At 43.9% G+C, this 14,119-nt stretch overlaps 1 protein-coding gene across 4 annotated transcripts in view; it reads right to left on the bottom strand.

The window, feature by feature from the left end:
* Nucleotides 1-14,119, bottom strand: part of BBS7 (Bardet-Biedl syndrome 7) — a 1,458,886-nt gene that overhangs the window by 901,834 nt on the left and 542,933 nt on the right. For all 4 annotated transcript variants that reach the window (XM_069631158.1, XM_069631157.1, XM_069631160.1 and 1 more), the window contains 2 exons: nt 4,192-4,294; nt 3,129-3,321 (listed from right to left, as the gene is read on the bottom strand). In XM_069631158.1, coding sequence (XP_069487259.1) covers nt 3,129-3,321; nt 4,192-4,294 — 296 coding nt within the window. The remainder of the gene's footprint in view (nt 1-3,128; nt 3,322-4,191; nt 4,295-14,119) is intronic.

Raw genomic sequence — 14,119 nt, 5'->3', positions numbered from 1 at the left:
CTCTGGACATCCGTGCAGACATAGTGATGAATACATTTGATTTAAAGAACCCATCATTTGAATGAATAAATGTGAGAAAGAATAGAAGTATTTATAGACACTCCTGAGTGATGTCTAAAACTTGCAATAAATACTTAATAAACCGTCCGAAACAGTAGCTGGAAAAGGACATGTGACAATTTATGCATAGCCTATGACCATCTGTGTCGATTACTACATTACTTCCGCTTATTCTTCCATGCTTGTAACTTGTTTGCAATTCCGCAGGGCCACTGTAAAAACAAAAGCCGCCAAAAGGAAACAGATGGAAGCCGCAGGAAAAGGAGATGCGAATGGTAAATCACTAGAGAGAGAGTGGAAAGTATGCTTAAAGTAGACTGTCAGTTAACAAGATTCCCATGTAATCTTGTTTAATATTGGAAAATACATTTCATGTAGTTTTTGGCTCCACATTGAGGGCTAGCAATGCTAGAATATCATACACTACAATAAGATCCAACTCATATGTATAAATGCGGGGGATACCCGGGAGACATCTCATCCCCCTTTCCTGCGCACTCCACCGCCCTCACTCCTACACATTAACTTGATAGACCAAACAAGCCATGAGTGGACAGGGCCAGCATCTCCCCTACCCCACTGTATAGGAATCTACACCGGGAAAGCTATGCACACCTTGGCAGTGCAAACACCTACAGTAAAGGCATCCGTTCTGGAAAAGACATATAGCAATGACATTACTGACTTCCGCAATATTGGTGTTTAGCTAGAGATGTTGTATAGACTGTGACATTGTAGACCATAACCATACAGTCATCCATGTTGGGAATATTGCAAAGAGGGTGACATGCAATTTCTAAACTGTTTAAGATATAACCTATAAACAGTGAAATGTACAACCAACAATGCCAACAAGTTAAAAAAACCTTCAGATAAAAGTTAAAAAAACACAAAGTTAAAATGTTTGTCTTGTGAAGTACCAGCGCAGAACCAGGTAATGTGTGATTAGTAGTTTGCTGGACTTCGAATGAACCAAGCTTTTGTATTTCAGCATTGGCATTCACATCAATTGAAGACCCCACCTCTTCAAAGGCAATAACCCCTCATACCCCACTGAAATGTACATATCAATAATGGAGTGGCTGCCTCTTTTATACAGTTATAGATGATACGCTCGCACATCACAGGAAAGCAGCGGTCACGTCTCCAGACCGGGGGTATCTACATTGCCTCTTGAGTGTTTAAACACAAGTCAATCTCTACAGTGCAGCGACTGGATTGTCCCTGCAACTTCATGCCCTAGACCATGCAATCTCAATTTCCTTTGGAAAGTTAGGGGTAGACGCCAAAAGTGATACTTTCGATAATATAATGGTGATAATCGAGTCTTGCATCTTAAGGAAGAGCACTGGGCATACTAAATGTGAATAGGGATGGAAGGAAGGAGAGGAAGGGCAGATATTTTTGCTACCTCTGATTTTAAACATACAAAATGAAAGCGATCAGGATGCATGCCTGGCTGGTGGATATTTTAACAGTTTATGAATCTGGGGAGGATCATTTGCTTTCCCATTTTTTTTTCAGTCCTTCCTAAACCAGTCTTTGCATTCCCTCCTCAACAACCAAGCATAATAAAAGACTTCCACCATTGGTACTACTGCTTGGTGTGCTAATCAGGAGGGTTTGGCTCAAATTGAAAATATTGTGGTCAGACGCCTAGGACGGACAGCATCTACTACCATCACAACGATGTGGATATTTTCACAAAAAGACTAATTGATGTATCAGGCAACAGGGGGCCTCTACTTGCAGAACCTAACAGCAGCTTTTGCTTAATGGTGCTTTGCTCTATTTTGGAACCATCAGGATGGATCTCATCTTCCAGAGCTCTAGTTATGAAGCGCCTGTGTTGTTAATCCAAGCAATAACACACTGCGAACCGGACCGGTTGGTAACAGCCTGGGGCTCGAGTGTTATTGCTATTGGTACCCCAGGTTTTTAATCCGGGGTGCTAACAGCAATCAATTTGTTTGAATGAACGGGATGAGCGTGCTACCCAAACAAATAACGGGATGAGCGTTAATTCAAACAAATACCCAATATAGCCACCATGGAAATGGGAGGCAGGGTTCCATGGGGACCCCCACTTCCATTTCTATTACGGCCTGGTATACTGAATCTGTGGTGGTGGTGGCAGTGGAACCACAGCCAGAGGAATTGGTAAGTGGTGTGTGAAGGGGACGGAGGGAGAGGAGATTGGTTGGGGAAGCAGCGGCAAGATGGTGGGGCAGGCGCTCACAATGCAAACCTGGATCATGTGATTCAGCCAGCGATCCGAGGTAGCTGATTGGATGCAGCATCAACCCTAGGTGCTAATCATTGATAGAACCAAATTCTTCTCCCAACCTCTGAACATTTAGATCTCTTCACCTTAGAGTTCAAAGAAGACCATAAGGCTGCGTGAAGTGCTTAACAAACGCCCCCCCCCCCCCCCCCCCCAAGTAATGATTCAGGGGAAGGGGAGACACTAGAATATTTGTTATTTTTAAAGGGCATGAACTTTACCTAAACTACTAAGTAACGTGATCAGGAAGAGGTATACTAATGAAGAGTATGTAAGTAATAACACATTAGTAATACTAATAATGCATTCACAGATATTTTGCACAGTCTAGTAGCTAAAAAAAGCCTGAAAATTATTAAAATGTACACCGAATCTTAATCATTATAAGTGCAATGACAAACTAAGAATAGGTTTACTGTAAAACGTATCTATATAAAATCAGAAGGTTTAAAGAAGTTGCAAAATAACTTGTAATTCAATTTTAAAAAAATTGCTACGCACTTAGAAAGTGAAATGTCCTACATTTATACGAACCAGGAACATGAGCTCCAATGAGCCCACACTGCCTAATCTTTAATTTCAGGCGTGGACAGACTTAGTTTTGCAGAGTGCGCCAGGAGTATTTTTCCTCCCTTCCAACTGGAAGATGATAGCCCCAGTAGCAGACAGAACTTTTTTGATTCACCAGATGCTGTATTTAAATGAAGGATATACGAAACAACATATTTTGGGTATGAGCGTCCCTTTAATATATGCAAAATAAGAATATAACAAGGTGTCTGACCTGAACCAGAACATTATCTATAGCCATCTGCACCTCAAGGATGAGACTATAGCTCGCGTCGTCAGAGTTCAATGTGAATTTGTCATTCACACTAAACACGGGTACTGCAGAAATAGCTGTGCTGGACTGTGCAGATTGCTGGTATTTGTCACGCTCTTGCAGGACTTTGAACTGCAGCTGGTCCAACTCGGTCCTTAATATCAGAAAAAACACCACAGTTAAATACATAAAAAAGAACCATCACCATTTAACATTTTTCGTAGACCCCATTGCTTAGCCATAAACTGTCAATGTCCACAAAAATGCAAAAGGGAAAAATCATTACATGAGAGATGAAATCGAGTGCTGAGAGCAGGCCCCCAACATCACAGGGAGCACCTTTAAGGGTAGAGAGGGTAGTAATTTGGCCCCCATGCGTAAAGTTTTGCTTGATGAACCCAAAATATTTTTCAATATTGGGTCGTTTTAGAAAAGTGAAACTGGACTACGGCCACTAGCGTGATTCAGACATGCCTTATGGTTGGTGAAGAAATAAAGTCATTGTTGACTGCAGCCTTGTTCCAAACCATTATATCCTACACCCCCCAGAAATTGCAACAGAACAAGTCTTGGAACATCAAATTCGTATTGTAAAGCAGTCAGTAAGATGAAACACAAATTTCCCCCCAAAAACAGCAACCCTTAAAAGAAATGCAGCTCTGAGATCTAAGGTCAATCAGGTAGAGTTGTTTCTTAAATGTAAGTTTGCCTTAGGAAACAAAATACGTTGGAAGACTATACTGTGCTGCAGTCTTTACTATTAATGCTGAGGGCAGGCGCTGTTTTCTACACAGCATCCACTTCAAGTTCCTGGATCGAGGTTGTGTACTTTGGAACAACCAGCAAGTGAGGTCTTTTTAATACAAGCAAGCATATAACGGTTTGCAATCTGACGTAACGGGCTTCTAACACTTCATGAAGTTACTTATAAAAGGAAACATTCTTATTCATCAAAAGCGCAGCTCAATCATTGTCCATGTAAACTAAACAGTTGGAAACCACAGTATTTGTATGTCTTAACTACCTTAATGATGCAATCTTGCTCTGCATCTCCGGGCTTATCTTTAACTCTTCACCAGATCCTGCTTCTTTGTGGATGGGCTCAGTTGTCAATCCCATTACCCAGCCTGTAAGATATATATGGGATTCAGGCTGACATACATGTCAAAACACCTAATATACCGCTACGTAAGTACTGCATTTTAGTCTTTCATTCCCTTTAGTTTTTGCATTTGCATATATTAAAGAAGAGTACATAGTGTTTCTATCAGATACAACAATAGCAAACTGCGAATTCCCATCACTGAGTGCTTTGGTGGTGAGAAAGTACAGATAGATATATATATCTTGTAAAATGTTATCAGTTATGCCTATGAGGCTGGCGCATCATGATTACGGGGTGGCGATTGCATTGTATGACTCTGGCACTCCCTCTACAGAGAGGAAGTGCTTTTTTAATGATGTCTTGAAAATCTGGACTTTAGTTATAACTTTGAACTAAGGGGGTATTGAGTTCCAGCTGTAGGGGTCAGGAAGTGTACAAGGAATGATAGAGGGCGGGAGATCTGGCTGGCAAAGGGACAGTGGCTGTGGGGAGCTTGGGTCTGCAGAATTAGTGGTTGGGAGTGGCAAAAGATCGAGTTTGCCCGATAGCGGGGTGGGAGGCAGGCCATGTGGGGCTTGGAATATGAACAGAACATATTTTAAGAGGGAGCAGTGGTGCAAGGAGAGCAAGCCCACATGGAGGCAATGGATGGCGTTAGCAGAAGAAAACAAGAGGTTAAAGACAAGGTGGGTTGAGAAGTTTGGGAAATGATGTGGTTGGGTGGGTGGGCTAGGGGAGGCATTAAAATTGAGAGACCGTTGATGTCCAAGTATTAGGCATTGAAGTACAATGTAGTGGTGGATTGATGAGACGGATGGGGATCAAAAGGACAGTTTTGGCAGAAAGGAGGTGAAGAAGAACATTGAGTTGTATTAAGTGGAAGGAGAAGATGGATGACATAAGATTGACAAGGGTGGTGTCAAAAGTGGAGAAGAAAGGACCAGGCTGGGATTCGTGTGGGACTCCTACTGGGAGGTGGCTAGCAGAGGAGATGCAAGTGTTCCAGGGGATAGGAGGAGTGGCCGGAGAAGTAGGAGGAAATCCAAGTGATAGCGGTGACCTGTAAGCCAAGGTTGGCAAACGAGACGAGAGGGATGATGGCGTCAAAGGCAGCCAAGAGATCGAGGAATGAAAGTATTGAAAATAGGTTTGAGACATGAGCGTAAATTGGAGAAATGGTGGAGTGCCTGCTGAAGAATCCAGATTCGAGAGGGGGTGAGGGGACAAATAATCTGATGAGCTCCAGGTAAGCATTGATTTGAATTAGCATCACATGCTACATACATTTAGAGAAGTGTGGGAGAAAGGCCAGCTGATAGTTGGTCATGTATACAAACAGCTAACATAGCACTTCCAGAGCTAGCTTATTAAACTAAGCTGAGTTCTTCCCCTCCCATCACGTCCAGCTTCTGTTAGGTGAGTCCTTTCATGCCAATTACCATTAAACCACACAAAGTTCAATTGTATGACTGAACCACCAAGAATACAGCAGTCACCATAGCAAGTAAATAAGCAAGACCTATTCGTGTGTCACTGCCGCTTCAGTCCTATCAATAGGACAAATTCCAAGCATAAAATGAAGGGGTGGAAAATATACATAAAATAAGGAATTCAAATATTACTCCAAAATATTTTTTTAACATCGACTCCCGAACTATGCATCCACCACAGAACTGGACTCGAACACAATAACAAAATTGGTAATTGGCGGGAGAGGACCGCAAACGTTCGAACTGACGTGCTGTCAGGAACCCCTCTATAAAATACTTAATTCCAAAACGAGTGCAAAAGCAAAGAGTAAAAATAGGTGAAATTGCCTTTGCTTTTTGCATTTCATTTTGCAAATAGTGTAAAATGTGTAATAGTGTAAAATGTTGACTGGCATTTACGTGTTCCAGATGGCATTTACAATGGGTTACTATGGGACCCACCTGCATTTAGTAGGTGCTAATACAGGTGGATCACATAGGAATCCATTTGTTTTATGTCTGCATGAAAATTTCATGCAGGTGTAAAACAATGTGGTATTTGAAGATAGAGGAGGAATGCATGGCCGGTGAGAATTGTGTTCCCGCTTCATGCCCCTAATCCACCTCCCAATGTATAGAAAACGCCCAGGAGTCTAAAAGTGAACGGTAAACTGCTTCCACTTTGCTTTTATGCCACCTATTTGCACTTGAGGGCATAGACAAGGACCCCTCATGGTGTTCAGGGAAGGCATGAGGCATAGTCTCACTGACAGCCTTACAAATAGCAACAATCAGAATAAGCTTCTGAAAGGTTATACAATTTTCCATGAAGTGAGCTGTCAATCCTTTATTTCTTCCTTTCCATGAGAATACTGTAAGTAACAAACAATCTTGATTGCTTATCAACTTTGTTCCATCTTAATAAACAAAAAAGAGCTTTAAGATACTGTTCTGATGGTAACCAAACTGATACCCACCAAAACCACAGGCTCAAAAGGTTTGCATACAAAAGTGATGGGGGCCACATTGAAGCCGCATATATGATGTTTACTTGTGAATAAAGTCTGAGTAATCCATCTTTCAAAAGGTCTTATCTATTTCGTTCAAGTGAAGCAAGGTGTCCGTTGACATTCTTGGAAGCCCCAATGGATGCAAAGTATGCTTTACAAGATTTTACAGGAATACCTGTAGCAACAAGATGAGATATGAAAGTCAGAATAGCATCTACAAGACAAGACGTGGATTGATCCCATTTTCTAGCAATACATGGCAGAATTATTTCTATTTGTGTGGGTTCTCATTTATGGTATTCAGGCTTCTTATATAATTATTATGCTTCATTAGACAATTTGAAATAACCAGAAACTAGATCTTCAGGAACCATACCCCCCAGCACAGTGATTGTTTTGCGACAACAGGATTATGCCTTGCTGGAAGACTTCAGTATAGGTACAGAGCTAAAATCAAAAATGTATATTCGGTTGGACCAATACTGGACAATTATTATCTGATGTGGAGAGACTTTTCTGAATTTTGTTACAACATTCCTGAGAAGAGCTAGAGGCAGAACACCATAAAGTGAACTGCTTTGTAGTTTGAGAATCAGAGAATGCTGTAGAGACAGCTGCTCGTTAACCACCCACAACAAATACTGGGTATATGTACACTTGATTTGTGAAGATGTAAATCTATTGAAAGCCCCATTTCTTTAAAATCCTTTTGACTGCATCTCAGGAAGAGACCGTTCATGTGGGACCGAGCTCTGTCTGCTCAGGTTATCTGGCCCATCATTGATTTCATCCACAACTTGAGTTACTGAAAAGGTTATGCTCATCTCCATCTAAAATGAAATCCTCCATGATAAGAGGTTTAAAGAAATGCCTCCCTGCCGTTGATATAAACCATTGTGGTCATTTTGGAGGCATAAATGTGAATTCTGCTGCCCTGTACAACAGGAAGAAAAAGGCCTCGAGATCTAGAAATATTAATCGGTAACCAGATAGCGTCAATCTACAGATCTCTCCAAGTTGCCCGCGCCCCTCCATATTCAAACAAATCAGACGTTACAAAAAGGTCTGCTATGGGAAGTGGAAAGGAAACTTCTTGAAGGAGACTGAACCACAAAGCAAGGGTCTGCTTTAGGAAAGGAGAAATTGCTCTTTCTGGAATTGTGCTTATACATCTTATTTGCAATATTCCGATAGATGAGGGCACGGTAAGAGTACATGCAACCTAGAAACATGTGAAACCACCACCACATTTGATGTGAAAAGGATTGACTGCTTGGTTTAGTGTTTTACATCTTTCTGAAGGTAGATACACTATCTTCCTGGGAGTCCAGGACAGTACCTATGAACTGTGTATTACGGGATGGAGTTACCACATTTGTTTGCAATTCACCAATAGGCCCGGATAGAAGATATCGTAGTACACGTTCCTATTTGACCCGAATAGCACAATCAGTATCATCCTACAATTACAACTGAGCCATAATTTATGTACTAGTTTGGGAAGCTGAGAAGGAAATACATACAATACAGAAAGATGTCATTCCACTTGAGGAGAAAGGCATTGCTTTGGGAGAGAGGGTCCGGTTTTTCCCATGATGTGTACTGGGTGTGTTTTTTTTTTTTTTTTAATTTTTTTTTTCTTTTTTTTGTCGCTTTAAAAACAGAGACCAATATGGTCTAGCAGCTCAGCTAACACCTGGTTAATGGAAGAGAGCATAAGACAGGACCTTTGTCTGGGCAAGATGAAAAAGGACAGCGTTTGAAAACAATGGCACAGCTTGCTGTCTAACCTGGACTAGGAAATTTGCAGACTGACAGCTTTTGCGTGATTCGACTTTGTGCTTCTTTTTGTGCATTTCCGGAGCCCTCAACGGCTCATTACGATTCATACGCTGACCACATTTGGGTGCAGGTCTTCAGGGTTTTAAGGTAGTTGCAGGGTAGCATACATTCAAACATTTGTCAGTTTCAAATTCAGTGGGGGCCACCCCATTAAAATTCCAAATTCCACCGGACATTTCTGTAGGTTTTCGGTCAGGTGTAGATTAGAAGCATAATTTAAGCATCCGGCCATATCTGCTTCTGAAAACTCCATCCCTCTATTCGTCAGTTAGAGGCCATGGCCAAATATATGACAACATACAGTTCTGCTCATTCTAGGTGGATGAAAACTTAGGTTCTTGGATAGAGTAATGGGTTTGCACAGGGGTTCAAAATAGGATAAGCCCCAGTCCCACTAGAATCATAAACGGAGGTCTGACTCCAATAGCCATCTGGGCAAGTAGACTTACCAGTGAACAAGGACCATTTTGCCCACTGTAAGCCTCCTTGGTTTAAAACCTAGCTGGCGAACATTCTGAGTTACACCTCGATGAGGCCTAAACTGACAAAAGTCTGTGTACAAGGCTGGAAAAAAGTAGAGGTGGCTTCCCAAAAACAGATGAGTAGATTAGTACTTTTGGTCTCACAGAGGTCTGGAAAGTCAAGGGACCTTTATAAAAATCTGGTGCTGCTGTGGAGGCTTTGCTGCAAGGTAGACCACGCTGGCTTTGTCAGGGCCTGCCTGAAAGATACAGACAAGGTTTTGGTCATTATGGTGTTCGTTTTAGATTTGTTGAAGTGATTGTCCATGGTAGGGCACAATTATTCTTCGGCATTGAAAAGGCAGGTTGATCACCTTATCCGGTGCTTCAGGGTATAGAGAAGAGCCCTGGAGCCAGGTGGTCCACCTCATGTCTAAAGAAAATATTTGTATCCTGCTATGATATGATACAATATGATATTTTATTTGTATCGCGCTCATACACAAGTGTTTCAGAGCGCGACAAGGCAAGGGAGGGGAGGGGAACAGGGGAGAACAAAACAAAAATCTTACTAGGCCTAGTGACATTGAGAACGTGCAGGTGCATTGGAAAGGGAAAGGGGAAGGGGAAAAGTGCATGGAAGGGGGAGAGTGGAAAGTGCGGAGCAGAGTAGAACAGATCAATACTAATAAATACAAATAAATAGATAATGGAGCAATAAACAGGGGTAGTGCAGCCAACAAGTGGTAAGTGCTGTGTTTACGGCAGCAGAACTGGGTAAATCTGATAAGTGCATAAAAAGAAGAAAATTGGGCGTGGGGGACTGTATGGGTACAGATACAGTCCCCAGCGCAAGGGGTGGCCGTGAGGTAGTGCAGAAGGGTGGCAGGGTGAGAAGGTACCTGGGCCCAGGGGACAGAGGGTGGCCAGGTGCACAGTGCTAAGAGAGCAGATCAGCAGGGGAGAGGGGGGCAAAGGCAGATGCAAAGAGGAAGGTCTTGAGGTGCCTCCGGAAGCGGAGATGGTGCTCCTCATGTTTTAGAGTGGCAGGGATGCTGTTTCTCGGGGAGGCCCCAGCCGAAGACAGCGATCTACCCCCAGCTAGTTTCTTTGAAAAACGACTGACCCTGAGGGAGTTAAAGGTAGAGGATCGAAGCGCTCGAGAGGGGAGATATTTGCAGAGGGATAGTTGAAGGTATTTTGGACCCAGGCCCCAGAAAGCCTTGTGGACAATGCCGAGGGTTTTAAATTTAATCATTCCATCTACTGGGCGCCAATGGAGAGATTTCAGAGCTGGAGAGATACAATCGAAGGGCTTGAGGCCTAGGACAAGTCTTGCAGTCCTGTTCTGGATTAGTTGCAGAGGGCAAAGAGTAGAGGCAGTTAGATTTAGAAAGAGGCTGTTACAATAGTCCAACCTAGATGGAACCAGAGCTTGGGAGACAGTGAGCTTCTGGGGGAAGGAGAGGAAAGGAAGAGTACCTCTGAGGAGGTGCAGTATGAAGTTTGACTTTTTAGAGAACTCTGAGATGTGGGCGTAGAAGGAAAATGTGGAGTCAAACATGACACCGAGGTTCTTAGCATCGCGGGTGGGGATAGGAGGAGGGCCAAGTGAGGCCAGCCAGAGAGAGGGGAAAGGATGGAGAAGGTGTGCCGATGAGGAGGATCTCTGTCTTGCTGGCATTCAGACAAAGATCATTGGCGGCACACCAATTCTGAATGGCAGTTAGGCAATCAGAGATGAGAGAGGGATAGGAGATGGCCGAGGGCAGCCTGAAAATGAGTTGTGTTGTCAGCGTAGCACTGGACATTTGAGCAAAGAATGGCAATGCAGTGGGCGAGAGTTGCCAGGTATTGGTTGAAAAGCCAGGGCGAGCGGTTAGACCCCTGGGGAACATCACAGGTAGAGAGGAAGATAGATGATAGGAAGGACCCCAGTTGGACCTGGGAGGGTCGATCGCAGAGGAAGGAGGTCAGCCAGGCCAGAGCCTGATCAGTGATACCCAGGTTCTCAAGGAGACGGTTGAGCAGGATGGTATGGTTGACTGTGTCGAAGGCAGAAGAGGGATCAAGTAGGATGAGGACAGAGGGAATGTTAAGAGTCAATCTACACGGATGTTCAGGAGAGCAGCTTCCGTGCTTCTGGCTGCTCTGAAACCAGACTGGTGGTCATGGAGACAGCCAACAGAATCAGAATGAAGGTTAAACTGAGAGATGGCCAGCTTTGCCGTCTCTGAACTTTTTTGGACAGCAGAGGGCGGTGTGTGGCAACGAGTCGATGTCCCTCGAGGGTTGCCATTCCCACGACAGGACGTGATGTTGATGCTAGTATAAATAGCATGCACAATGCCGCCCGTGGCCTCAGTTCCTCATTTTTGCCTCTTTCTGCTCAGCCGTCTTGAGGACTAGATAGCCCGCAAGGGCACTGAAAGAGAGAATTAATAAAACATTCACCCACAGTCAGAGGGGTAGGCTGGGAAGGTGATGAGGAATCTGTGGAAGGAACATCCATCAGAACAAACATTACCAGGACTAAGTAATTTGTTCTTCTAATGGATTGTGTCCTCCCACAGATTCATCTTAGATAGACCCCCATAGCAGTTTTGTAGATGGAGGTAGGAGAAGTGGATTTTTTTGTACAATTTTGATTAGCTGGAAATATGCAGAAATGCTCTTCCGAATAGTGTCCTGGCCCAACAGCGTGTATAAGCAGTAATGCTTTGAGAAAGTATCGGGTGAGGACCAAGTTGTGGCATTGCAAATGTCCTGCACTGGTACACCTCGTTGCAACTCCCGGGGTGGAATGGGTTCTTAGATTGTCAGGGACATCTTCTTCAGCAATGGAGTAGCATTTCGAAATGCATAGGAGGATCCAACTTGATTGAGATGGTTTGGTCACGGCTTAGCCTAACTTGTGGCCGGGATAACAAATAATTGGTCATCTTGTCTGACATTTGGAGTTCTATTAATGTAGTTCTAGTAGTGTAAAAGCTAAGAGCCCTTCTCGGGACAAGTGTTTAACCTCTGTTCATCGTTAGAATGGTGAAGGTGGATAAAAAGTTGTTAGCGTTATCTTCTGTATCAGATGAAATTCAGACACCACTTTGGGAAGGAAGGAGGGATGTACCCTCAGAACTACCTTCTCCTTGGAGAATATAGTAAATGGTGGTTTGCACGACAAAGCTTGTAGCGCACTCACTCTGAGCAGAAGTTATGGCTACTAAAAAAGATGGTTTTCACAGTAAAAAACCAGAGGACAAGAATGGAGAGGTTCAAAAGGAGATCCCATTAAAAAATAAATTGTAGGACAATAGGCATCTTAAAGTAAGAGCCTTGTTCTGGTGTGCGTTTAAAATAGATAACGCCAACAAGTATCCCTTAACACTGGCCAGCTGCATCCCTTGGTGGGCTAGGTACAGTAAAAAAGAAAGCAGTGCAGGTGTATTGCAAGAGAAAAGTATCCATATATTTAGCTCTACACCAGCTGCAAAACCTGCTCCAACTGCACCAGCATAGTTCCTTTGTTGCTGGTCTTTTAGCCAAAAGCAACACCTCCATAACGTCTTGCAGGAGGTCCCGATCTTTCTATCTAGCCTCTCAGAAACCAGGCATTACGATTCAGTGTTCCGATTCCTGGATGAAAAAGGTGACCTCCCTCTTGTGAGAGTAGGTCTACTCTCTGGGGAAGACAGAATGGAGGGCTGATGGACACGATGGAGGGCTGATGGACACGTATAGAAGGTCTGGGTACCATGTCCTCCTGGCCTAATGCGGGGCAATCAAGATCATGGATTTCCTGAACTTCCTCAACCTTCTGGTGACATATGATGACGGGGATTGGTGGGAACGCGTGCAAGAGTGGAAATTCCCAGTCCACTACGAATGCATCACCCAGAGCACCTCTGTGAGGAAATTCCCTAGAACAGAACAGCTGGCACTTTCTGTTGACACTGGACACGAACAGATCTACTTGAGGGGTTCCCCAAAGGGCGAATATCTCTAGGAGTACTTTGTGAGCAAACTCCTACTCGTGGGAGATCATGCTCTGCCTGCTCAGAGTGTTAACCATCATATTCTCTTCCCCGGTTAGGTGCACAGTCGACAGAGAGATCCCGTTTTGTAGACCCCAAACCCAGAGCTGCATTACCTCTCTGCACATTGATAGTGACCAGCCACCACCTTTTTGTTGAGCTAATGCATGGTATTGTCCATCATTTTCAAGACACGTGTCCCTTGTATGGATGGCAAAAAGGCAATCAATGCCAGTCTGAGCACCCTCAGCTCTAACAGGTTTATGCGCAGTCTTGATTCTGATGGGGCCCAAAGTCCACTTATGGTCAGATCGATCATGTGAGCTCCCCCTTCCATGAGGGAAGCACCTGGGACTACAGTTATATCTGGCCAAGGTTGCCAAAAAGCTTCCAATATCATCACATTCTTCTCGCAAGCCCAGCACAGAAGATCCGATGCGGCCTTACTCGGGACCTGAAGAAAGTCCATCATCCTGACTGAAAACTGTGACCATTGGGATCTGAGGGACCTCATCCTTAGTCTGGCTTCTGGCACCAGGAAAAGGGAGGATGCCATGATGCCCAGCAACCTCAGAAAAACGATTTACGGTAGATATTGGGTGTTCTGAAATCTTGTTACCATCTGCTAGTTATGTTGAGACCTCAATTCGGGAGGCAAAGCCTTCCCTAAGGAAGAGTCCAGGACTGCTCCAATGAATTGAAGCTTTTGAAAAGGTCCCACCAGGGACTTCTGGAAGCGGAGGCTGAAGCCAAGTTTGTGGAGAGGGTGGCAAGCACTGTTCAGATGTTCCAGATAATGAGCTGTGATCAGCCAATCGTCTAAGTAGGGAAAGATGTGAATTCCCCCCTCCTTAGATTAATTGCAATCACCGCCATCAACTTGGTGAAGACCCTCTGGTCTTGCGTGAGCCCGAAAGGCAGTACTCGAAATGGACAGTGAGAACTGCCAATGGCGAACCTCAGGGACTTTCTGTGCTTGTGATGTATAGGCACATGAAAGTAAGCATCCTGAAGATCGAGTGACACCATCCAGT

Source organism: Ambystoma mexicanum, chromosome 6q, assembly GCF_040938575.1.
Source record: "Ambystoma mexicanum isolate Mex_15411 chromosome 6q, UKY_AmexF1_1, whole genome shotgun sequence".
NCBI classification, from domain to species: Eukaryota; Metazoa; Chordata; class Amphibia; order Caudata; family Ambystomatidae; genus Ambystoma; species Ambystoma mexicanum.
Note: the sequence above shows the minus strand (reverse complement) of the source record. Positions and strands in the feature narration are given on the sequence as shown.